Source organism: Dendrobates tinctorius, unplaced genomic scaffold (genome assembly GCF_039654945.1).
Source record: "Dendrobates tinctorius isolate UK_male_01 unplaced genomic scaffold, ASM3965494v1 ptg000007l, whole genome shotgun sequence".
NCBI lineage: Eukaryota > Metazoa > Chordata > Amphibia > Anura > Dendrobatidae > Dendrobates > Dendrobates tinctorius.
This window is the reverse complement of record NW_027361675.1, coordinates 27,071,373-27,099,222: the sequence shown is the minus strand read 5'-3', so window position 1 is coordinate 27,099,222 and position 27,850 is coordinate 27,071,373. Positions and strand designations below refer to the sequence as shown.

Sequence of the window (27,850 nt, the reverse complement as noted above, 5' to 3'; positions counted from 1 at the left end):
GTTCTATAAGCCTCACACCAGGCTTCCAGGGATGTTCTATAAGCCCCGCACCAGACTACCAGGGATATTCTATGAGCCCCACACCAGGCTACCAGGGATGTTCTATAAGCCTCACACCAGACTACCAGGGATATTCTATAAGCCTCACACCAGACTACCAGGGATGCTCTGTTAGCCCCACACCAGACTACCAGGGATGTTCTATGAGCCCCACACCAGACTACCAGGGATGTTCTATGAGCCCCACACCAGGGATGTTTCCATGATGTCTCACACCTAGCTCTATGATGCCCCCCAGCTACACGCTCATTCCTGTCTCCCACACAGCGCCCTGTCAGAGAGGGGTGTGGTGTGAGTGGAGAGCTCTCGGGTGGGCGTGACTGCGGGCTGCCGGCAGCGTTTCATTCATGTGCCAGAGTCAGTGAACCGCCGAGGACAGCGGGCGTCGTGTACCGGAGGTGAGGAGCTGCCACATCCCCAGACCGGAGCAGTACGCCGACTATTACCATCTGCGGACACCGCCGGTGCTTGCCCGGGGATGGAGAAGCAATCGGAAAGCACGTCCTGTGCCGGCTTATTGGGGCCGGAGCAGCCCATATCCGTGGAGAAGGTAGGGTCTGTCTCCCCTGACCTGTGTGCACCTGGTACAGGCAGCGGGGCTCCCGGCAGCGGGCGGCGGCAGGGTCCGCCCGGTACACTACATGTGACTGCTCCTGTCATTGAGCAGGTCAAGTTCTTTCCTATGGCTGCCTGTCACGGGCACGCTGTACTTTCCAGGGATGCACTAGTTTCCGCTGGCCTGTCAGGGCAGTGTCCCCGTGGGTATCAGTGCGGGCACGGCATTCCTCCACATCCCTCCCTATTGTGCATTATTCCAGCGTGGCAGAACAATAATGCTGCTTTATTCCAAAAGTATCAAGGCTCTTCCTGGCGCAATTCCCGGACGGTCACCATAGCAACGCCAGCCAGGAATTGTCCCCGGTAACATATCGCTGGCGGTGACCTTACCGGGCCAAGGAGAGTTATCGGAAAGTGTAGGGATGGGTGACGACTGGGGAGCCGCCTCTGGCACCCAACTGGGTTTCCTGGTTGCTACGGGCAACCGCTCTACTTATCTGTGTGTACATATACGTCCTGGAGTGGCTGACGTCCCTGAGATCAGTAACGACACGTACTTGCTATACTCTGCAGATCACATCCTCTATATCTGATGTTCCTACACTTGTGGATCCGGACACGGGACAGAAGATCGGCCTATGTTTGTCATCTCACTTTCATTAAATATAAATACAGACATAAAATGTAGGAAAATCTAATAACACTCCATTCAATTCTCTGAGCCAGGTAATGACTAGTAAAACAGCTGTATCTCCAGAATCGTACGATATGATCCTCCCTCCACCGGAGGTTATTAGAGGGCATACCATTCACAATGCTATAGGAGGCCTGAGATCAGCCTGACTGTCCGCCGCCCTAGACTATAGCGGGATCTCGGCCGCGCTCCCTGCTGCAGGAATGTCAGGGATGTCCACATGTTGAGCGTCAAATTTTAGTGAAACTGATTGGAAAATGCACAGAATATTCACTATTCGATCCAGTGAGTGTCTGTTACATAATCTCCACGTGACATGCAACATTTGTCATGTTTAATATTTACATAACTTAAGATTCATACATTGTCATTTCAGCAAGCTTCACTATGGCACAATAGTATATGGCATAGTTCCATACATATATTAAAGGGGATGGCCTGCTAGAAGACCTCCCTTTCTAGCTGCCGCTCACCGGACAGCTGATTACTGGGGGTCTGTCAGCCAGAAGCGGTCAGCGTGATCACACTGACCTATAGCAACACAAGGGACGTCAAAGTGGGACAGTGCTACAATAAGGGAGCAACTCTTTGTAGTGCACACCGCTTTGCCAAACACCATGTTTTTTTTCATCTGATGGTGGTCCCGCTGAAGTTTTCTATTATAAATCCTTTCTTTTGATGCAACCCCACACCGCTGGCATTTTTGCGCTCGGTTTCACAGCCGCCAGCCTCTTTTTTTCTGTATCTTCTATAATAGAGAGTGGGCACATTAGTTTGTAAAAATGTTACTACTTTTAACCGGGTTTCCGAAACCTGAAGCGGTTAATAGAAGCGACCTAAGCGGAGGCGTGCACGGCCATGTCATTGCTGTGCATTATGTCCATTTTTTGCAGCACTTATTCAGGTGTATTCCAGGTGGAAATGGTCTTAAAAAATACCATCCTGTGCACATACCCTAAGAGGGATCCTAAGCAGACAAAGCGTTGGTATTATGGCTGTAAGACTCGGCGGGGTACCGGCTGTTGCATCTAGAATTCAAAGCTAAAATGTGGCCAGTCCATGTGTGGTCCTGGAAATATACCTATTACACTGGGGAACGCAATTTTTTAGGAGTTAGGTCAGACAACTGTTCTTAATTAATTTTTGGATGCTGAATCCAGAAATGATCTCAGTTTTTCTCTATCACGTCAAGTTTTTGAACTATAGGATTTTTGTCTTCTCAAAAATATGTAAACTACGGTACCTAAAATGTTTTTTTTTTTTTTTTTTTTTTTTTTTAAATAGTACAAATATGAACAAAAAATGAAATATATAAGAAATAGGCATGACAAATATGCTTTTTAACACTATCATGTTTTTTACAAAGGATATATATATATATATATATATATATATGCAAGTATTTAAGGTAAAAATGTACATTTATAGCTTTTTCTGGAGTGTTTAACTTGAGGACAATCACGTTTGATGCTCCAGCAATAGTCAGCCATCATATGTACATCCCATCTCCCCTGGTAACGGTCTTCCATAACCTTCAAATCTTGGTGAAATCGTTCACCTTGCTCATCGCTAACAGCACCAAGATTTTCTGGAAAGTTGGCAAGATGGCAATGCAGAAAATGTAGTTTAATACTCATGTTGCAACCAAGCGCTTTGTAGCTCTCCAATAGTTTCTGAACAATTTCTTTGTAATTACTTGCACGTGTATTTCCAAGAAAGTTCTTGATGACGTCTTTGAATGATAACCAAGCATTCTTCTCAAGATCTGACATAGTCCCGGTGAAATGTTCATCTTTGATGAGCTGTCAAATTTGTGGACCATCAAACACACCAGCCTTGATTTTTTTCAATGGACAGTCCAGGAAGTGCCAACATGATGTACTTAAAACAGTCGCCGTCAGTTGGCAATGCTTTTACAAATTGCTTCATGAGACCTAGTTTTATGTGCAGAGGTGGGAATAGTATATTCTTCCTGTCAACAAGTGGCTGATGTAGAATGTTAGGATCTCCAGGTTTAAGACCAGATCTTGGAGGCCAATTCGACTCAACCCAATGCTTTTCTCGAGCTCTGCTATCCCACATACAGAGAAAGCAGGGATACTTTGTGTACCCACGTTGCTGACCAAGAAGGAAGCAAACCATTTTAAGGTCAACACAGATGATCCAATTGTGTGTGTCATATTTCAATAACTCAATAACTCTTTTTACATCTCCATGTTCTTCACGAAGAGAGACAGAATGCCCAATAGGGACTGCACCAAATAAATTGCCATTGTGTAGAAGGACACACTTAAGACTCCGCTTTGAGCTATCAATAAACAGTCGCCATTCATTTGGATTGTACATTGAAAGCCCTAATTCTTGTAGTAAACCAGGAATATTATAGCAAAACACAAAACCGCTGTCACACCGAAAGTACTGCAAAAATGTACTTTCTCTAGTACGAAAGTATGATACCTTCGCTCCTTGTTCAAGTAACTGTTTCTCATTCAGCCTTGATGCTAGTAATTCTGAAGCTTTTTTTGATAAGCCCAATTCACGTGCTAAATCATTTAACTCGTGCTGATCAAATCCCTTACGAACTGAATCCTTGTGACTTTCAAATTCTGCATCATTGCTGTCACTGTGTTCGTCAACATCACTCAGAACTTCTAGAGATGGTAGCTGTTCGAAAACTGGCACTGGAATTTCAGCTGAATGAGGCATTGGTCTGATAGCTGATGGTAGATTTGGATATTCTATTTTACTTTTATTTTTCGTGTTAAATCCTGATGTTTTCACTAAACAGAAGTAACAGTCTGTGGAATGACTTTTTTGCTTTCTCCACACCATGGGGATACCAAATGCCAACTTTTCACGTGTTCCTTTGGTCCACATCTGTAAACTCTCGACACACTGCTTGCACACTATGTGAGGGGCCCATGGCTTATCTTGATCACCGAGTTTTGCTTTAAAATATGCAAAATATGCTTGTTTGACAAATGCACTGATGTTTGCCCTTTGAACTGGAATGGTGAAAACACCACAAATATAGCAGAAGGAGTCAGGGTTGTTTAAGCATTTACAACGAGAGGAAGAAGGAGCAGACATGATCTGAAACAAAGTAAATATGTACATAAGTAAATAAAACACTGAGATGGAAAGTTACAAGCTTTGAAAACTAACAAAGAAAAAAATCATAAAAGATATATAAATTACAACTAAGCGCCCAATGTAAAGAGAAAAGCTATCACAAATCCTATTTATTCCTACTATGATACATTTTTTGTGTAAAGATATTGATAATTATGACGTATTGGGAGCTGTACACACCTCTCACCACACTGTCTCAGTTGTGACTACTCTTACAAGTTGCCACGTAGCTCTATATGAGTCGAATTGTACTCAGATAACAAGTCTTATTACAGAAATCAGTGCAATTGTGCTTCTATGGCAGGTAAGTTGAGGAGGAAAAACTTGACGTGATAGAAAAAAACTGACTACATTTTTGGAATCAGCATGCCAATTTTAGTATAAATCAGCTCAAAAACCTAACTCAACAGAAAATTTTTTTCAAATTGTTCCCCAGTGTTATCTAAGGAGGCGGCCCTTTATATGGGAAATCTAGAAATAAACCCTTTTCGGTTATACTTGTATTATGGTCTGGTATAAATGTAAAGCTTCCCGCGTGTAGGGTTGGTTCCGTGACATTTCCACTGCCGTGTGCTGCATGTACCTCCTGCACGGTAGCGGAAGCTTTCACCACAGTCTGAGCAGTAACTTCCTCGGGTAGATACCTGCTCTAGGTTTATAAAGCTGCAAATGTTCTTTCTGCAGAATATGGGGTCTTGCTCCATTTCATTGCATGTGGTGGATCCTAAATGAATTAAACAGAGGCAGTCTCCCTTTATATGTTCCCGACATGTTACATACAGTACATTTTATTCCATTCAATGCAATCTGGATATTTGTCACGTTTTATAGTCTATCATTGGCATGTGCTGCACCTTGGCAGAGCAGGAGAAAAAGGCATTAACGTACTTGTTAGCTGAGAGCTCGTCGCCCCCTTTGATTTGTATGTTCCGTTTCTACATTGTCATATGCGGGTGGAATCACTGACACACACATTTCTCTTTTTATATACTACAGGGCCGACAAGGGAAGCACAAGCTGTCCGTGTGCAGTAAAATCTGTTACGCCATTGGTGGTGCGCCATACCAAATTACCGGCTGTGCCCTGGGATTTTTCCTCCAGATCTACCTCTTGGAAGTGGTACAGGTAAGGTGCTCAGTTATCATGTAATATAGACCTAAGGCGGTCATTTATCGCCTGTGTGGTCATGTATTTCTTTAGTTTCCTCCCTTATATAGCACCATTAATTCTACAGACCTGACCATTTCACACCTTCTTCCTTTAACTCTAGATCACGCCTTTCCACGCCTCCATCATTCTCTTTACTGGCCGGGTTTGGGATGCTATTACAGACCCACTGGTGGGATTCTTTGTCAGTAAAAGCAATTGGACAGGATTTGGCCGACTGATGCCTTGGTAAGTGACACTGAAAACTCTTATTTTTCCATTTCATTCGCATCTAAATGACCGTTCAGAATTCTGTTGGTTCCCATTGGAGTTCCCCTGTCAGAATATTTGCTGGGAAATAACGGGGAACCCATCAGTGTTCGGGGCACAGCATTGGATGGAAATATAGAAGAAAGATTATGTAACTCAAAAGCAAATTATTTGTATCCTTGTGTAATATTGGGTTTGGGCTGATTTTTCTCCAACTAGTGGAACACATAACTAAGGTCTTATTCAGTTAACGTTTTTTCATGTACGTGATTAAACTGACCTTTTTTGGGAGGGGGGTGTTATCAGTGTTTTGGACGCGATTCTCATCAGCATTTGGTCAGTGTTTTATCACAGATGCAAAAAAAAAAAAAAAAATTAGTAAACCTTGCATCTCTCCTGACGGATCCTGCCATTTCTATTACTTTTGTCAGGGATCTAAGCTGAACTACTTGATGACTTTGGTAGTGGCTCTCGTAGACAGTACTGGAATGCTAGACTTACCGCTCCTGTATATGGAGAGTCGGGAGAGATGGCTGTTGGTTGGACCGTCTTAGGTCGACAGCTGTCTAATGTCTGTCAGCTTCAAATGGTCTGCAGGCCAGCGATCTGTAATCAATGACATTTACAGCAGCAGTGGGTCCTTGTCGGCACAGAATGACTGTTCAAACCCAGTGCAGGCGCTCGGTGCATCATGCAGGGCCAGTCATTTATATGCACCTTCCCAACTGCTTGGCTTCCATCTATCTCCAACCTTCTATGGCTTTATGAAGCCAGAGTTGTCAATCAAGGAAGTGAGGGCGTTGAGATGTATATGAATGATTGACCCCGCCATGAAGTGCCGAGCAGCAGGACTTAGTTTGAATAGTTTGAACAGCCATTCCGTGCTGACAGTCTCCCAATACTTTGGCATGTTATTCCCCCCCCCTTTTTTTTTTTAATCTTTGTGCTGATGAAAATGATAACCAACAGATCCCAAGCAGCAGTAGGAAACAAAATCTGGGGGGACTCTGGGTGTCGGCTCTGGCATCAGTACTTGGTTTTTTTTTTTTGTTTTTTTTTTGAAAGTCAAGGATAATGTTGTAAAGCTCTACAGGATTTGAATTGGGGATATCAGATAATTATAAAAAGTAGGTCAAACTGATTATCACTTACTTAGTAGTATCTTGTAATAAATAAGCCTGGCATTCAGGAGTAGTGTAGTAGTAAAGTCACTGCTTGTTATTAGGTAACCGTGTTTGGTTCTCTTATCTACAGAAGGAGATCACTTGAGGGCAGAGGTATATGTCATATTTACATAACATCACACTGTACATTAACAGTTTGTTTAATTTGTAGCAGGCAGTCCGGAGTGCAGGGGCTGTTTTTTGTTTTTATCAGTATGACATGTGACCGTCACAAAAAACTCAAGTGCCCAAACACCATGCATGTGTTTTATATGGATCTGGAACTCTTTGGAACATTGCGTGTTAAATGTGTGTATATATACATACATACATACATACAGTACATACGTGTGTCTCTATGATATATAATATACACACGCTGAACGCTCACAATCCTCCATAAGGTATATATACACATTCACTATGGAATACTGTCTGTGTGTGTATAAAATATATATATATATATATATATATATATATATATATATATATATATAATTTTATAGTCTCTCCTATGGAAGATTGTGAGCATTCAGCGTGTGTATATAATATATACACTAGCTAACATTCCGAGCCCTTTCCATAGGGGATCCCACACCCATCATGAAGGTGGTGCCCTCGTGCATTAGCCTTTTCCTGGAATACTCCTAGGTAGGTCAGAGATTTTGATTTCCTATATACATTAGGAACTAAATATTAAATTGGTTTGAAGAGGACCATTACTGGATTGTGAAAATCCCACAGACCATTCACGTTATACTTTTGTAAATGCTAAAGTGAAAATGCTGCTATTACTGATTATCCTCCATTGTGAGTGCGAGTGTGCTGTCATGTAAGTGTTAGTCTTACGGGGACGTGGTGCTCTGTGACTCCTGAGAGCACGCGGGTGCTTTTTTTGCCTGTGACGTGGCCCTCGCCTGATCAGATACAAAGGCATGGTTCAAGAGTGAGTTAAGTATAAAAATGGAAAAAGGCGGTAACTTCATTAGAAGCTCAACACACCACCTGTTTTAGCCAATGAAAACACTGGGTGTGTACAGCCGGGGCTCAGCCCACCCAATCAGAGGGCAGCCATTCACTGACAGCTGAGGCTGAGGTTACTACAGGGCACAGGAGAATGGTGGCTGTTACTTACAGCAGATGTGTGCTGCTGATTTACTGCTGTACGCTATGAACATCCTGCAATAAATACAGGGATTTTTTTTATTTTTTTTTTCTTTAGATTGCTTTACATTGCAGTTATTTTTGCACTGTTCTTCTGTAGAAGTCATTGGGCTTCATTCCTGCTGTCTGACAGTACAAATTTCATTCATGTTCAGACTTGGTGGATTTATTGTACCTCCGTCATAGATTCATACAACAAACCAGCCACAAATTAAAGTGCAATGCATGTGGATGGGGTTTCAGAACCTCCGACTCCTCAATTTCCCTGACCCCACAGCCCTGCATTAAAGTATAAAGCATTTTCTCCCAGAGAAGCTTGTATCTTGTATGAATGTTTGTGTAGGCTATTATATGGCTTTGTGCTGTCGAATATACGGGAGGTCATTGCAGTCAGTCAGCTCTTCCTCTTGGGATTCCTCCCAAGCTGAACTCTATGAAAGCGGTGTTTGTGTTATATCGGGGATCGCCATTGACTGTCCGCCTCTGATGGCAATCCCTTTTGATTTCACTGTGTGACCTAACAGGATTTCCTGCCTCTAACGGCGCACACAATGTCCACACCGAGGGCTGGGTCACGTGCCCGTATGCCATAAGCCAAAATATCCTGCCCTATTAGGGAGAATTTCTTAGGAAAAGATGCAACAAAGTTATTAAGGGTGGTGCACCTCCTAATAATTGTGGTGCACCTTGGGCTGTCTGTAGATTAGAGTGCCTCCCACTGGACCAAGCCCAATTTTCATGGCACTTTTGAAAAGTTTAAAAAGTGTGTAAATGGCAAAAAGACACGTTAGCACAAATGTGGCCTATGCCAAAATTTTTTTTTTTTTCTCATGAGAAAAATGTTCTAAATTTGTTAGTAAATGCCCACTATTATCATGATGTCGATATCTACAGAGATGTCAACCTTAGTGATGACTGAGCAGCAGGTTGTGGCAAAGATGTGAGTGGTCTAAATGTAATCAGCTTTCCTCCGGCATAGTCACAAATACAGAATAGTGGTTGTTCTTCATATCCCCGGAATTGGGACTTTGTCTGGAACATAATACTGCAGTTAACACACTCACCGCTGGCACTGTTCGTCTTCTACAGACATAATTAACATTTAGAGGAAATGTGAGGACTGCAGGGGGAAACAGAGAGAGTTGCAAGGGGTTGTCTGAGTAGTGGATAACCCCTTTTTAAAGTTATTTTGAATTAGATGGTGATAGTGTCCACCAACACTATAACTGGTTGGGTGACTGGATTAGGAAGGATTTAAAAAATAATGGGTGACTCCCAGTAAAACTGCGTGACTTAATATTATGGTACCTGGCCATTCTGGTCTTTTTTTTTTTTTTTTTTGGTAACTTTTTTTTGTTTAAACACTGAGACATTATTGGAATTAATGCGCATACAGTGGGTAAAGAAAGTATTGACCCCTTTAAATTTTTCACTCTTTGTTTCATTGCAGCCATTTGGTAAATTCAAAAAAGTTCAATTTTTTTCTCATTAACGTACAGTCTGCACCACATCTTGACTGAAAAAAACAAATGTAGGAATTTTTGCAAATTTATTAAAGAAAAGCTGAAATATCACATGGTCATAAGTATTCAGACCCTTTTCTAAGTATTGAGTAGAAGAACCCTTTTGAGCTAGTACAGCCATGAGTCTTCTTGGGAATGATGCAACAAGTTTTTCACACCTGGATTTGGGGATCCTCTGCCATTCTTCCTTGCAGATCCTCTCCAGTTCCGTCAGGTTAGATGTTGAACGTTGGTGGACAGCCATTTTCGGGTCTCTCCAGAGATGCTCAATTGGGTTTAGGTCAGGGCTCTCTGTACTTGGCCACATTCATGTTTCCTTCAATTGCAACTAGTCATACTGTTCCTGCAGCTGAAAAACACCCCCATAGCATGATGCTGCCACCACCATGTTTCACTGTTGGGATTATATTGGGCAGGTGATGAGCAGTGTCTGGTTTTCTCCACACATGCCACTTAGAATTATCACCAAAAAGTTCTATCTTCGTCTCATCAGACCAGAGAATCTTATTTCTCATAGTCTGGGAGTCCATCATGTGTTTTTTAGCAAACTCTGTGCAGGCTTTCATATGTCTGGCACTGAGGAGATGCTTCTGTCGGGCCACTGTGCCATAAAGGCCCGACTGGTGGAGGTCTGCAGCAATAGTTGACTTTAGGGAAATGGGAGAAATTTCCACACTGCATCTGTGGAGCTCACCCACAGTGATCTTGGGGTTCTTATTTACCTCTCTCACCAAGGCTCTTCTCCCACGATTGCTCATTTTGGCTGGACTGCCAGGTCTAGGAAGACTTCTGGTGATCCCAAACTTCTTCCATTTAAGGATTATGGAGGCCACTGTGCTCTTAGGAACCTTGAATACTGCAGAAATTATTTTGTAACATTGGCCAGATGTGTGCCTTGCCACAATTGTCTCTGAGCTCCTTGGCCAGTTCCTTTGACCTCATGATTCTCATTTGGTGTGACATGCGCTGTGAGGTCTTATATAGACAGGTGTGTGCCTTTACAAATCAAGTCCTAGCAGTTTAATTAAACACTGCTGGACTCCAATGAAGGAGTAGAACCATCTCAAGTAGGATCACAAGGAAATGGACAGCATGTGACTTAAATATGAGTGTCTGATGCAAAGGGTCTGAATACTTATGACCATGTGATATTTCAGTTTCTTTTTCAATGCATTTGCAAAAATTTCTACTTTTTTTTTTTTTGCAAGATAAGGCGCAGAGTGTACATTAATGAGAATAAAAAGAACTTTTTTTTGAATTTACCAAATGGCTGCTATGAAACAGAGTGAAAAATTTAAAGGGGTCTGAATACTTTCCGTACTCACTGTATATTGTGGGGTGTTAAAATTGGTGCTGTACTGTACGCATCAGATTAGGGTTGTCACATGTAAGCTTATATTATCCGTAGTATCCGAGGAAGGAAACGCATGTTGCCAGGACTGAGGAATGAACATGCAAATTGGTTCACTGGTGTACCTGTATTGGTGGCTTCAGGTTCCAGTGTTGTTGGGTTTAGTGATGAGCGAACGTGCCCAGATAAGGTCTTCGGCATTCAGAGATTGCCTAACAATCAGCTGCAAGACATGCATCCGCATGGTCTCGTACATATTATTAGAGCATTCCCGAAGTCACACTGTTAGCACCCGAGCATGATTGGATAACGCCTTCACTCATCACTGGTTGGGTTGACTGCTGGTTCAGTATTTTGGAAAATAATGGGAAGACATAACAAAAATATGAAAACCGCCTCCAGTCAGCGTCATCTAGTTTGTACAGACACACTGGTTGTGTTAGTTTCCTATTCACAACTACAAGGTAATCATGGCAATATTACAGTATGTAATATCTTTCCTTACTCATGTTCTCCTTTCTTCTTCCTCAGGATTTTATTGTCCACACCCTTTGCAGTGATCACTTATTTCCTCGTCTGGTTTGTGCCTGGATTCACCAGTGGTCAGGTCTTGTGGTACCTTACCTTCTACTGCCTCTTCCAGACTCTTGTAACGGTGAGGATTATGACTTACCATACTTATTTTCCCTACTGTTCTTACAATTATTTTATACACTGCCAATTTTGCAAGTTTTCCCGCCTACAAAGAATGGAGAGCTCTGTGATTTTTTTCATAGGTGCACTTCAACTGTGAGAGACAGAATCTAAAAAGAATAATCCATAAAATCACATTGTGTATGATTTTTACATAATTATTTTGCATTTTATTGCATGAGATAATTATTTGATACAATAGATAAACAACTTATTTGATTCAGAAACCTTTGTTTGCAATTACAGAGGTCAGACTTTTCCTGTAGTTCTTGACCAAGTTTGCACACACTGCAGCAGGGATTTTGGCCAACTCCTCCATACAGATCTTTCAGGTTTCCCTGGGCAACATTGTGTTTTAGCTCCCTCCCAAGATTTTCTATTGGGTTCAGGTCAGAAGTCTGGCTAGGTCATTCCAGCACCTTGAAGTGCTTTTTACTGAGCCATTCTTTAGTTGCTCTGGCTGTGTGTTACGGATAATTGTCATGCTGGAAGACCCAGATTCAATGCTCTTACTGGGGGAAGGCCAAAATCTTGCAATACATGACGAGATCCATCCTCTTTGCAATACAGTGCAGTTGTCCTGTCCCCTTTGCAGAAAAGCACCCCCAAAGTATGATTTTTCTCCACACCATGCTTCACAGTTGGGGCGGTGTTCTTGTGGTTGTATTCATCCTTCTTCCTCCTCCAAATACGGTGAGTTGAGTTGATACCAAAAAGTTCTATTTTGTTCTCTTCTGACAGCATGACCTTTTCCCATGCCTCTTCTGAATCATCAAGATGGCCATTCGCAAATATCAAACAGGCCTGGACATGTGCTGGTGTGAGCAGGGGGACCTTGCGTGCCCTGCAAGATTTTAATCCGTAACGGCGTAGTGTGTTACTAACGGTAATGTTTGAGACTGTGGTCCCAGCTCTCTTCAGGTCATTGACCAGGTCCCTCCCGTGTACTTCTGGACTGATTCCTGACCTTTCTCAGAATCATCCTTGCCCCAAAAGGGGAGATCTTGCATGGAGCCCCAGACCAATGATGATTGACAGTCATCTTGTGTTTCTTCCATTTTCTAATAATTGTGTCAACGGTTGTTGCCTTCTAACCAAGCTGCTTGCCTATTGTCCTATAGCCCATCCAAACCTTGTGTGAGTCCCTGGTTTCCTTAGAGAGCTCTTTGGTCTTAGTGGAGAGGTTGGAGTGTGATTGATTGTGTAGACAGGTGACTTTTATACAGGTAACGAGTTCAAACAGGTGCAATTAAAACAGGTAATGGGTGCAGAATAGGAGGGCTTCTTAAAGAAAGACTAACAGGTCTGTGAGAGCCAGCATTCTTGCTGGTTGGAAGGTGATTAAATACTTATCTCATACAATAAAATTCAATTTAAATAATTTAAAAATCATACAATGTGATTTTCTGGATTTTTATTTTTAGATTCTGTCTCTCACAGTTACAGTGTACCTAGGATAAAAATGACAGATCTCTCCATTCTTTGTAGGTGGGAAAACTTACACTGCTGATTTTGCATCAAATACTTATCTTCCCCCGCTGTATATGGCAGATTTGTTTTCCAGCTATAGAATAATGAAGTGTTAATGGTGGCAGAATAATGTCCTGCCCCAATGTAATGGGGCATCCGCATGGTGATGTACTAGTATTTGTATTTCTGTATTTCTTTCTATAGACAGGGCTGGACCCCCATCAGAGGGAAGTAGGAAAACCTTTTCAAGACTTCCCTCTGGTGGGATGCACTGCTTTTATACATAGAACAAAAGTATAATCACGTGGCACTTAGGGTTCATTCACATAACTGTAGTGCAGTTATATTGCAAGCGAACAATATCATAGACCTATTTGATGCTGTTCTGATCATGAGACCCATAGTTAGGCTGGGCATTATGCCCCTATCACGGGTGAGAAAATATGGCCACAGTGCGGTCTTCTTAATAACATCTTTAGTATGGTGAACTTCGGCTTACTACTGTATTATCATTACAGGACAAACGTTTTGTATTCTCATATTGTTTGTACTTTTCAGTGTTTCCATGTGCCTTATTCAGCTCTTACAATGTTTATCAGTAAGGAGCAAAGTGACCGGGACTCCGCCACAGGATACCGTACGTACCTTCTTCAAATAGCCAACTGGCAAGCCCTTGTGAATCTTCTGCGGGAAAGCTTGCCATTCTCTTTTTTTTTTTTCATTGCTATTCTTTCTTTTAGGTATGACTGTGGAAGTATTGGGAACTGTCCTTGGCACGGCAATTCAAGGGCAGATTGTGGGTAAGGTGGAAGACCCATGTGTGACCAACGCCTTCCAAAACCTGTCACTTGAAAGTGTTAATTCCTCTCAAGAGCCAGAACCTCTTGCCAACATGGTGAGTCTCACCGTCCTACATGGTTTATGTCTCCAAACTATCATTGCTCCTCAAGATCATTTGTTTTAAAGAATTTTTTTTTTTTTCTTGGAGCTTTCCTTTTATTTGTCCAGTTTTTATAATCTGATTTCTTTTCCTTGTAATTATCTGTGTAATTTAAATTAAGGAGGGAAAAACCTCTTTTATCATATGTCTTTAGGTGTACAATTAATGCTATCAACCACATCAAGATGATGTACTGATCAATGCACATGTTTAGAGGGGATCTGTCACTAGATTTATACTGCCCACACTCCAGCAGCACGTATCAGGCACTGGCTGCACCCACGTATGTTTCTCTCTGAAATGCTGTGCTGTTTTAGAGAAAACATAGTATGAAAAACCAGAAACCTTAGGATAGATCTGACCAATCTGGCCCGTCATGCTGAAAGGAGAGGCTTGGCTTTGTCAAACGTCATGATTCCTAAATACCAGTTTAATACATTTGGTAATGTGTTTGTAAAATTCTTCTTTCTCTTCCTGTGAAATTCACAATGAATCATTTATGCCCACAGAGAAATGCCTACATGATTGCTGCAGGGGTCATCTGTGCCATTTATGTGCTATGTGCCATCGTTCTTTCATTGGGAGTGCAGGAGCGGAGAGGTAGGTACATTTTAGTGCTAGATCTGATTTCACACCTATCTGATTACGGTCCGGCTCGTATATTTGAGTTCACCATTGCTAGTATCACATCAGCCTTTGTTTCTTCTGCAGATTCGTGTGAGCTCTTGTCTGACCAGCCCATATCCTTCTGGCAGGGCTTGAAGCTAGTAATGAGTCATGGGCCCTACATTAAACTGATCACTGGCTTTCTTTTCACTTCATTGGCTTTTATGGTAAGTCCAGGCATTATGTAGATATGTCATGTGTGTACATAGTCCTTTCATCTGTACATAATGTTTCATTTCCACAGCTTCTGCTATTTCGGTGTCTGTCCTACTTCCTCAGTTTCTTTCCTTTTCACCAAAGAGAACTTTTATATTACCGTAATTTTTGGATTATAAGCTGCACTTTTTTTCCCCCATATTTCGGAGGGCAATGGGGGGATGTCTTATAATGTGGATTTACCGTTGCTACAGGCCGCAGGCTGGGATGAGCAAATTGAGATGAGTTAATGATGAAATGGCCACATACATAGCTCTTCACGAAACAATGATCAAAAGCTTTGTCCAGGATTAGGGAAGAAACCCTTTAATTCCTCAGTGTCCACCGGCTCTTTTCGGTTATGTAGCTCGGCCCCCTTCCGTTGAATGCTGTTACAATATGTTGTTTTCTGCTAGGTTTTCCTGCAAATTCATAGAAACTCCTCATTATTCATAGATCACACGATATAGGATGAATCCTGACATTCTTTATTGATTGGATCTTAGATTTTAAAAAATATTCTTTCCTGTTTTTCCATAATATCTGTCTTCTGACGGACTGTAGGTAGAATGTATTCAGTTGTAGACAGTTCTGAATCTGCTGGATTTAACAGAGCTCTATTTAGGAACCTAAGGCAGTGACTGAGTTGCTGATGGTACATATGGTAATCTAAACCTTGTTCTGTCCCCATGTGCAGATCTAGACTGCAGGAAGGTCAGTGTTAGTTTACATAGCGCCTGTCATTCCTGATGACTGTATGGCCGCACATCATAGATCCACACATACCATCTCCTCCCAGCCTCCTGCATGGACGATCCGTTTATATTCCGGAATGTCCCCACGCCTAGCGCCACTCTGTTATGGCAAAGCAGCGGATCTAGTATGTGTAGTGCCTGGGAATAGTGGGTGATATTCCTGGTAACCTTTTTCTTTTCTGTATTTAAGCTTCTAGAAGGAAACTTTGCGCTCTTCTTGAAATGTACGCTGCAGCACCGCCAGCACTTCCAGAATATTCTGCTGGTCATAATGGTGAGTACACGGGACACATTGTATAACCGTTGCAGAATCTCATTTGACCACAATCCTTCTTGCCGTGTAGGTTACAGTCTCGGCATTTCTAGCATTTTAGCAATGGTTGTTAGTGCTGACGGCTGGTAGAACGGCCAAGCACACACTGCTTCTTTTGTCCTGGCAATGCCAAGATAGAAGGCTGTTGTGAGCCGGAGAACCTAATATTTCTTCCTGTGTCTCTCCTCCTTTCTTTTCCTGGCGGATGGGTGAACTGTGGGTACACTGTAACCTGATAGTACTTCCTAACATCTCTCTGGCTTTCTCACCTCTCAAAAAAAGTAAAATTGCTTTGTATTGTATTTCATTCATTTGGGTATCTTGGTTTCCTCTTGCGCCTAGATTTCTGCTACGCTGACAGTGCCATTCTGGCAGTGGTTCCTGACTCGGTTTGGAAAGAAAACTGCTGTCTATTTTGGGATATCGGTGAGTAAAAGTAGAGTAATGTAATCTAACCAGCAGAAGGAAGGAAGAAGTGAGACTATACTTGGCAGAGACTTGATGGAAAGGCACGACTGAGCTTTTGTCGCCACCTACTGGTAGAAAGTTAGAAAACAAAGCAAACCTGCATTCATCATCATCACATGCAGAATATACATAGTTGAAAAGAATGGGGTCTGCCACTTCTTCTGCAATTACTTGTTGAAATGTGGGTGGGCCGTGTGACGTGAGGGCATTCTTTAATAATCCCTCTACTGCACAGCAAATCTATTTTTTTTTTTTTTGTTTTTTATACATAATTTATTTTCTCTTTATTCGTTTTCAGTCTGTTGTCCCGTTCCTTATTGTTGCCGGTGTGGTGAAGATCAATCTGATAGTAACCTACATTGTTGCCGTAGCTGCTGGACTCAGCGTAGCTGCTGCATTTCTCCTGCCATGGTGAGAATTTGTTGTTTTACCTTATTTTTCCCCATATTCTGGATTTGTTGTTACTATTGTAACGCCAAATTCTCATGCTTGCGCAGATACAGGAAAAATATATTGTTGTACCTTGTTAGCCAGTAGATAAATTAATACATTTTACAATTTGAGAGTCCTAAGTGGTTGATACCTTTTCAATGGCTAACAGAAAAGATGGTGATAAATCGCTTGAAAGCTCGCTATTTGTAGCCATTGAAAGGTATCAACCATTGAGGACTCCTATATAGTATGTTCACATCATTTCCTTACTTAACATACGCTTTTAGGGAGTTAGATAAGCTCTGCGTTTCCCAAATGGATGTGCAAAGGCAAACAGGACCTCCCTAATCCTAAATGCCAATATTGCAAATATACAACAGATTTTAAGTATGAATGTAAAGGGAGTATCGGCATACAGGTAGTTCACATGGAGCAGATATGCTGAAAATTTTGCACAAAATCCACACTTTGGCACTTATTTTCCTGTGTTGCTGCTGACTTCCACTTTGCTATGCATGGATTCCTCACAAAAAATTGATATTATGCAGACTTTAACCCCTTCCTGACATCCGACGTACTATCCCATCCATGGGACCCGGGCCCCTATGCCCATGGACGGGATAGTACGTCTACCGCGGTCAGAGGCGCCCACGTGGTGAGCGCCGCTGATCGCGGCCGGGTGTCAGCTGATTATCACAGCTGACACCCGGCACAATGTGTCAGGGGTGGTCACGGACCGCCCCCGACACGTTAGCCCCTTGCACACCGCGATCAAACATGATCGCGGTGTACCGGGGGTTAAAGGGAAGCATCGGCAGGGAGGGGGCTCCCTGAGCCCCCCACGGCAGCGCAATGTGCAGCGCTGCTGCGGGGGGCTCCTTTCCTGCAGGCCCCCGAATCCAAGATGGCGACAGGGGCCTTCGGGGGCCTGCAGGAAGCTGGCTTCCTCAGTGCCTGCAAAGCGCAGGCATGAGGAAGCCTTCTGCACTGCCTGTGACAGATCGCTGATCTGTCACAGTGATGTGACAGATCAGCGATCTGTCACAGGACAGTGATGTCCCACCTGGGACTATGTAATAAAGTAAAAAAAAAAATAAAAAAAGTGTTAAAATAATTTTTAAAAAATCGCCAAATAAATTAGAAAAAAAAATATTCCCCCAATAAATCCATTTTTTGGAAATAAAAAAAAACAAACAATAAAAGTACACATATTAGGTATCGCCGCGTCCATAACGACCCGCCCTATAAAACTGTCCCATTAGTTATCCCCTTTAGCGAACCCCTTAAAAAATAAAAATAAAAAACGAAGCAAAAAATAATGATTATCATACTGCCGAACATAAAGTGTAATAACGCGCGATCAAAAAGACGCATATAAATATCCATGGTACCGCTGAAAACGTCATCTTGTCCCGCAAAAAACGAGCCGCCATACAGCATCATCAGCGAAAAAATAAAGTTATAGCTCGCAGAATAAAGCGATGCAAAAATAATTATTTTTTATATAAAATAGTTTTCATTGCAAAAAACCAACAAAACATAAAAAAAGACCTAAATGAGGTATCGCTGTAACCGTACTGACCCGAAGAATAAAACCGCTTTATCAATTTTATCGCACGTGGAACGGTGTAAACGCACCCCCCCAAAAGAAATTCATGAAACGCTGGTTTTTGTTCATTCTGCGTCCCAAAAATCGGAATAAAAAGCGATCAAAAAATGTCACGTGCCCGAAAATGGTACCAATAAAAACGTCAACTCGTCCCGCAAAAAATAAGATCTCACATGACTCGGTGGGTCAAAATACGGAAAAATTATAGCTCTCAATATGTGGTGATGCAAAAACTATTTTTACAATAAAAAGCGTCTTTTAGCGTGCGACAGCTGCCAAAAATAAAAACCGCCATAAATAGTAAATCAAACCCCCCGTTATCACCCCCTTAGTTAGGGAAAAATAATGAAATAAAAAAATGTATTAATTTCCATTTTTGCATTAGGGTTAGGGCTAGGGTTAGGTCCAGGGCTAGGGTTAGGGTTAGGGCTGAGATTAGGGTTAGGGGTGTGTTGGGATTCGGGTTGGAGTTAGAATTGGGGGTTTCCACTGTTTGGGCACATCAGGGGCTCTCCAAATGCAACATTGCGTCTGATCTCAATTCCAGCCAATTCTGAGTTGAAAAAGTCATATGGTGCTCCTTCCCTTCCAAGCTCTGCCATGCGCCCAAACAGTGTTTTACCCCCACATGTAGGGTATCAGCCTACTCAGGACAAATTGCAAAACAATTTTCAGGGTCCAATTTCTCCTGTTACCCTTAAGAAAATAAAAAATTGGGGGCAAAAATATCATTTTTGTGGAAAAAAAAATGTTTTTTTTATTTTCACGTCCGAGCGTTATAAACTTCTGTGAAGCACTTGGGGGTTCAAAGTGCTCACCACACATCTAGATAAGTTCCTTAGGGGGTCTCGTTTCCAAAATGGGGTCATTTGTGGGGGGTTTCCACTGTTTAGGTACATCAGGGGCTCTCCAAAGGCAAGATGACACCCACAGAACATTCCCTCAAAGTCTGCATTCCAAAACGTCACTACTTCCCTTCCGAGCCCCGACGTGTGTCCATACAGTAGTTTTCTCCCACATATGGGGCGTCAGCGTACTCAGGACAAATTGGACAACAACTTTTGGGGTTCAATTTCTCCTGTTACCCTTGGGAAAATAAAAAAATTGGGGACTAATTGATCATGTTTGTGGAAAAAATACGATTTTTTTTATTTTCATGCCCGGGCATTATAAACTTCTGTGAAGCACTGGGGGGTTTAAAGTGCTCACCACACATCTAGATAAGTTCCTTGTGGGGTCTAGTTTACAAAATGGTGTCATTTGTGGGGGGTTGCCACAGTTTAGGTACATCAGGGGTTTTCCAATCGCGACATGGTGTCCGATCTCAATTCCAGCCAAAAACGTCAAATGGCGCTGCTTCCCTTCCGAGCTCTGCCATGCGCCCAAATAGTGGTTTACCCCCACATGTGGGGTATCAGCATACTCAGGACAAATTGCACAATAACTTTTAGGGTCCACATAACAAGATCTATCCAGAAATTTTCTGCGGAGACTTGAAGCATAAACTACTTAGCTGGTACTGCTGTGGATTTTACATACCAAATTCATGGGAAAAGTCCATACTAAATGTGAAACTTGTGAACATACCCTTATGGGAAAGGAAAGATAAATCCAGGACTTGTCTAGCACGCAACTTCTGTAACATGTTTCTGACAAGCCTATGCGTGCTGTGTATCTCATTCAATATATAGTATTATATTGGCAGGATACATAACATACAACTGAAAAGCCCTCAACCTGTACATTTATCTGCTACTTTTGATTTTATTGCATGACATAATTTGCGTTTTTCCCTGTCTGTCAGGTCCATGCTTCCAGATGTGATAGATGACTTTGTTTTGAAGAACCCAGAGTCACCTGGACACGAAGCCATTTTCTTCTCATTTTATGTTTTCTTCACCAAATTTGCCTCTGGGGTATCATTGGGGATTTCCACGCTAAGCTTGGAGTAAGTATGTGCAGTTTTGAGTCTCGCACAATCAATGGTTATTGTAATAGGTACACAGTAAACTACCAGGGTGGAGCAAACCCCCCCACACACGCAAAAAAAAAAAAGTTTGTGTCATTGTATAGTACAAACGATAGCAGCTTCAAGTTTCCTAATTGGACTATTAAATGCAGTAAACAATTTTTAAAAGTTTTTAAAAATTAAAATTTGAAAAATTAAAAAATTCTAATCACCCCTCCTTTCCCCCTTTAAAAATTAAACAATAAAAGAGAAAAAAATAAAAATAATTGCATATATGCTATCACTGTGTTCAGAAAAGTCCAATCTATCAAAATATTAAAATAAGTGAATCCGATCGGAAAACAGCATAACAAGAAAAAATCGAGACTTCAGAATTACGGTATTTTGGACACTGAAACATTGCAATAAAAGGCAAACAAAACATCTTATCTACCCCAAAATGGTATCAGTAAAAACGTCCGCTCAAGGCGCAAAAAATAAGCCCACACACAGCCCCATATCCTGAAAATTGATAGTTTCACAGGTCTCAGAAAATGACAACACAAGCAAAAAAAATGTTTTACTAATTATCGATATTCCCCCTCCACGCCACCCATTATTGTCCAGTTGTGAAGCTGCTAAAGGGGTTGTCCGGGCATACTGTATTGATGACCTACCTCCAGGTCATTAATACTATATTACTGTAGCTGTATTTTGCTCTGGGGACAGCCGAATATAAACACTTTGCACTTTGATTTGGAACCGCTCACTACAGCTCCATTCAAAGTTGTAGCATCATATGATTAACATGAACTGACCACCTTTATGGAAGTGTTTTGCTGCAGATCCTGCCTGTCCATTGCTTTGATATAATTATCCTTCTATAATGTACTTTCACATGTCCCATAGCACAAGTTTTTGTAATAATTCACAGGGTACATATAGTAAATACAGGCTTGTACTCTGTACAACCTCTATATTACAATATTACATTTTAACATCAGCTGATCAACTAAGTTACAGCATCTTGCATTGATGGTTTATAGGAATATCATATAACTAATAGATTTCCCCCTCTCGAGAGAAAGAAAACAAAACAATCTCCCGTAGTTGCATCTATAAGTCTGGGCAGCCCTGGTCAAAATTACTGTTGTTGTGAACAGTTAAGCAAGTTGAAGATGAAATGATGCCTGAATGGCCTAAAGTTAAAGATGACACATTTCCCTTGTATTTTAAGTAAGATTATATATATATATATATATAATCTTAAAAATTGCAACAAGGAAAATGTGCCCATGCTAAAGTTTGAGCACCCTGCGTGGTTAGTACCTAGTATCATCCCCTTTTGACAGTATCAAAGCTTGTAAACAGCTTGTAAAATTCTTCCAGTTCTGTGAGATTCCTGGGTCGTCTTGCATACACTGCTATTTTGAGGTTTAGCCACAGATTTTCAATGATGTTCAGATCAGGGGACTGTGAGTGCCATTCTAAAATTTTCAAATTGCATCTTTTTGAGGTAGTCTATTGTGGATTTTTATATGTGTTTAGGATCATTATCCATTTTTAGAAGCCATCCTCTTTTCAACTTCAGATTTTTAACAGATGTTGATGTTTGCATTAATAATTTGTTGAAATATCAGTGAATCTGTTCTTCCCTCTACCCATGAAATATTCTGTGTCATTGGCTGCAACACAATCCCAAAGCATGATTGATCCACCCCCATGCTTAGTGATTGGTGAGATGTTCTTTTCCTGAAATTGTGTCCTTATTTCTCCACACATACTTTTTGAATCACTGTGACCAAAGAATTCCATTTTAACCTCATCGGTTCACAGGACTTGTTTCCTGAATGCATCAGGCTTGTTTAGATGTTCTTTTGCATACTTCTGATGCTGAATTTTATGGTGAGGATGCAGGATAGATTTTCTTCTGATGACTCTTCCATGAAGGGCCATATTTGTGCAATTGTTTCTGAGCAGTAGAACACTATAACACAACTCCAGAGTCTGCTAAATCTTTCTGAAGGTCTTTTGCAGTCAAGCGAGGGTTCTGATTTGCCTCTCTTCAATCCTACGAGCAGCTCTCTGAAATTTTGCTTGGTTTTTCAGACCTTATCTTGACCTCCACTGTTCCTGTTAACTGCCATTTCTTAATTACATTTCTAACTGAGGAAAGGGCAACTTGCTATCTTCTTATAGCCTTCTCCTGCTTTGTTGGCCGCCATCATTTTCAGAGTGCTAGGCAGCTGCTTAGAAGAACCCACGACTGCAGTTTTTTGGCACAAGGTTAGATGAGGCTAGGTTTTTATAAAGCTGAGAAATTTGCATCACCTCACCTTTCCTAATGATGATGGTGAATGAGCCATAACCCTAACAGGCTAATTAAAAACCTTGGTCAAAGTTATTTGAGCACACAAATCTCCAAGTGTGCCCAAACTTTTGCATCGTTCCATTTTCCTTTTTTGTAATTTTGAAAACAAAAAAAAACTACTCTATATATAATTTTTTTTTTTTTTTGCCTAAAATACAAAATAAATGTGTCATCTTTAACTTTAGGCCTTTTAGAGATCTTTTAATCTTCAACTTGCTTAACAGTTCACAAGACCTAATTTTGACCAGGGGTGATCAGACAAAAATGGAATGGATTTGTGGTTATGCCACATGACTTGTAAAGAATTTTGTAATGACTTCATGGCCTTTCCATTGTAATAGAACCATAAAATGATTATGAAGTTGGTTTTGCCTCCTTTAAGTAGACTAGTTGATTAAATTCACAGCTTTTAGAGTAAAGAAGCCTTTTTTTTCTGGAGTTAAAGTTCAATATCCAGTTTTGTGAGCAGTTAACCAATTTACTTTCTTAGGTTGAATAGAATTTTTTTTTAACGATGTCCATTCTTCACTCTAGCTTTGCAGGCTATAAGACTGCTAGCTGTGATCAGCCAGGCTCAGTGGATGTGACTCTGAAGTTGCTGGTGTGCGCTGCCCCGATATTAATGATACTTATTGGGCTCTTACTCTTTAAACTATACCCCATTGATGAAGAAAAGAGGAAAGAAAACAAGAAAGCTCTGCAGCTCATGAGGTGAGGTCATTGATTTCCATACTCAGGATTTTACATATCTATCTATGTATATATGGCATGGCTAATTATCATATTGAGGATTTGGTTTTGTTCTGTCACTTTTATGTTTCTAATGTGTACGGACCTGTCTGTCTTTGTATGTATAGGTACTTGTATTAACAAGTGACAATTCTTTCTTTTTGGTCTACAGAGATTCTGACCGGGACTCTGATTCTGACTCCATAGAGATTGCAAGCCACGTATGACCCAGGCAGTACCTTGCCAACGTTTACGCACAGGAGCTCTTGAGACGTTCAGTTTACCCCTATGGGGGTAGGTATTAGCCCCTGAATGACTTTTCTGCACTGTGGAGTCAAGAACTGTCATCTTTTGGGGGCATGACCCTGCTCCCTGGTGCTATCTGTGCTTGGCACACACTGAATGCTGCAATCCTACTGAAAATTGCACTAACATAGGGTAAATGTATTAACTGTAAATTTGCAAAATGGTTTTGTATATATGAACTTCACAGACGTGGGGAATAGATAAAGTAATTATTTCTGTTTATATTATATTGACGCCTAAATTATAATATCTTAGCAGGTAGTGGATGCCTGCTAAGCGCCAATTCCTGAGATTCAATGTATGTACATAAATATTGGCGCTTGTGCTCCTAATAAATTTATATAATGCTGTATATGTTTTATGTTTCTGTTGCCATGTACCAATATGTGAGTAATGTATAGCCAACCAAAACTTATTGTCCTGTAGACCTAATATGGCTTATGAGGAGGCATGATTCAGTGTTACCCTATGAAGAGGTCGGCATCATGCACAGGGACTTTTATACATTCTTACATTTATTTAAATGTGTAAAATATTGCCAAAATTATCACTTGGCCACAGAACTCATTTATCGTTTCTACCAGAGCTGGACCATGAATGGCCAAATTGTGACAGGTTTTAAAACCTGCATATGTGTGTTGCTTAAGATTTAATTGACTTTGGCACTTGGGTAGCACAATGGCGGCCTCGGAGGAAAATATAATCCCGGCTACAGCTTTGTGCATATCGGAGCGCCTTCTGCTCGTCTGCCTTAATGGGGAGTGCTGCCAAGAGTATATGTACCAGAGAATAACCGATGGGACCTCCATGTAGAAACAGGGAACTTTTACATACAGAAGCCTTTAAAAGTATTCAAGGAAGCAAAATGGTTAGCTTATTTTGGAGACGCTAACCTAGGAGCATGCCGTCAGTCTTGCCGTCATCCCTATTGTAGTACATTTTATAGAGCTGATAACAAAGAGTAGTTAACTTTGCTGATTCTACTTGAATTCCGTATTTGTTAGTCCACAGAGCTGTGCATTTATATTCCAGGTTACAGAATGAACTGGATTTGTCTTTTGTACAATTTTGCTAACCCTCTCAAGTACAAATAGGAATGGCACAAGAAGGAAGCGCTCGTTTCCTGTCATTTCGCCATCTGAAAAGCACTTCAGAATGATGGACTTTTGTATAGCTATAGAAACGTTACTATTGAATGTGGTACTACAGATGTGCATTGTTTTTTGTATTCCCGTTTGGCGATTTTAATACAACAGTATTTTAGAAGACACAGGAATGTATTGAAAATCTGCTTACCGGTTGTGATCTTGCCATTCTTTTCACCTTTTAAATGTGAAATTTGTGCAGGAGGAGCGTTAAAGAGCACAAATCGGCGTATTCAGACAGTGATTTACAGTACAATAGATTAGTCCTGCTTAATAAAGAGGCTTTAAAGTGCTTGGATACTCAAAAGAATGAGGTTTACTTAAAATGATACTGAAGAAGGGCTAAAGGCATTTGCATGGTGGGTGACTGGTGCAGATTTCATAATGGGACGCATCAGCAGCTAGATTCTATATGGAATAACCACGCATGCTTTGTCCCTGCTGAGGTCTTTGGCTTTGGTAGGTAAAAATGGAGACCTTAAGTGTGTGCTGTCCAGTACATATAGAGCGGGTTGTGTTTTTTCTTGTGAAACTGCTTCTCGAAATGTCTAACTTTCTCCCCATTATAAACACCCTCTAAGCTCCCTAAATGCTGCGCAGCTCCTGCCACGCGCCCGTGTGTGCATACCATGTTACAATTGTATTACAATTTACACTAACTGTTTGAGATTCTGTAAAACACAAGCTCATTGTCCTGGTCCATTTTTCACAAGCAAACTGAAAATTTTCATCTAGTGAATTATATCTCCAGAGATGCTCCCCTTATAATATTCCTGACACTATGCTACAAAAATGCTTTGTGATTGCTAAATTAAAGAAGTTGTCGGGGATTGCAAAATTCGGGCCTCCCTGTTTTTACCCCAAAAACTGCACTAGTGTTTGCCCTCGGGTTGTGCCTGCTATTGCAGGTCTGCCATATCCACAAATGCAGTGCCAGTTACAACTCATGGGCTACTCTGGCACTATTGTGGGGGAATTTTTAAATTTGGGGGTATAAAGGATAATTACAATGGAATATTTTCAAAAATTCTCAATACAATAAAAAAGAAATCCCTCTTTTCTTTTTAAAATAATCCTCATGTTCATTGGTAGAGGAAAACAGGTTATAAATGTTTTGTTTTCTGTAATTTCTAATCTAGGGATCTCTCACCGAACATAATCATTACCATAAGGTTGCACGGATACTTTGACTGCGACACAGGTCACGTGGCCAAAAATCTGTGCCACTGCTACATTGCAGGCAAATGGGGTCCGTATTGTGACCGTTAGGGTTCCGAGACAAGTCATGATAAATCTGGCTGGGTCCTTTTTACAACAGGCTTGTCACTCATGATACCCTAGGAGTTGCAGGTGAATGGGGCCACAGCTACGGCACATACCAATCTTTGGCCACTCGATTTGTGCTGTGGACAAAGTCGCTGTATAGCCTCAGCCTCGTAGACAAGTTACTGTCTCCTATGCATACAATCTTAAGTACCTGTCCAGTGGTCTTTTGCACTTCTCTACTCTGGAGGACCATTACTGTGACACTGTTATAAAATGCTAGCGCATGCAGTTGTCTTGTGTGCATAGCACATCTGTAATATTTAATTCGTTTTCAGGTATGGAAGAAACGTTTTAATTTTCAATCTTATAAGGGCTATTGACAACTTTTGTATGATCGTTTTGGGAAATGTCCCTTTTATAGGATTTGTATCCTTCACATTGTTTTTTTTATATTGTCCCTTTAAACTGCAATTGTATGACCGTGCCCATCTTACATATTGTTAATGTATTTTTTATTGTGGTAACTTATGGTTAATGTCTCAAAGCGAATGCGTTAAGTGAATGAATACATTCTGTATTGTACATATGTACCAGCTCAATGGAATGGATTTTAAACAGTGTGTGACTTTGGCTCTCACAGACCATGAAAATGTTAAACTGCAATTGTTCTGTAATTTTGAAATAAATCTAAATTGTATTTGAAAATGTTTCTGAATGGTATATACCAATCTATGCCAGATAAACCAATGTATGAGGCTTTTACTAATATAATGGTTGGAATTGTGTCAGCATATACCCTGTTGGGGAGTTCTGAGAGGGGGACCTCTGTTCAGGATTTTCTTCTAATGGTCAGTGTGTAGAGCAGCTGCAAAAAAAGGATCACTCTGGAAACCTCCCATGATCCTCACAGATTGCACTGTTCTACATATTTTCAAAAGTTGTCATGTTCAGCTATGAAACTAGTCATTTCTTAAAGTTTGACTTCCTGAATTAAAATCTGACAAAATTTTACTTGTTGGCTCTTGTTTCTGTATCAGAGATTTTCCTTTTACTGCTACATACTGTATATCTAATGCATCAAAGATTCAGTACTTTGAAATCTTCATTATTTTTGCAAATATAAAAAAGCACAATATTTTATACCAGTTTTCTGATGTTTATATAGAAGAAACTATTCAAATAACACGTAAATTTCTAAACACTGTTGCAAATTATAAACAGTTTCATAAATTGCACTACAAGATATGGTCCTCATTTAGTGACTTTTTTTTGTTGCTTGTCTCTTGTACTCCTGCATCCGAACATCTCTAACAATTACCCAACAGTATTGTGCAAGCATAGATGGATTCCATTTTCCTTTATCTGTTCTCCTTAGCTGCAATATCGTGGTGAAATCTCTCACCATGCTCATCCCTCACTGCTCCACTGTTTGGTAGAAAAAAAGTTCTACATGCAAATGTAGGAAATTAGTCTTTAAAGGGAA

The 27,850-nt window shown here is 41.0% G+C and overlaps 1 protein-coding gene across 1 annotated transcript; it reads left to right on the top strand.

Moving 5' to 3' along the window:
* Window positions 1-319: 319 nt before the first annotated feature.
* Window positions 320-27,378, top strand: MFSD2A (MFSD2 lysolipid transporter A, lysophospholipid). Its single transcript, XM_073572943.1, has 14 exons — window positions 320-610; window positions 5,441-5,569; window positions 5,715-5,839; window positions 11,593-11,716; window positions 13,783-13,861; window positions 13,965-14,119; window positions 14,674-14,764; window positions 14,876-14,997; window positions 15,971-16,054; window positions 16,436-16,519; window positions 16,860-16,972; window positions 20,407-20,550; window positions 23,456-23,632; window positions 23,823-27,378. Exons 1-14 carry the CDS (start codon window positions 539-541, stop codon window positions 23,875-23,877), a joined length of 1,554 nt encoding a protein of 517 aa, XP_073429044.1. The 5' UTR covers window positions 320-538; the 3' UTR covers window positions 23,878-27,378.
* Window positions 27,379-27,850: the final 472 nt, after the last annotated feature.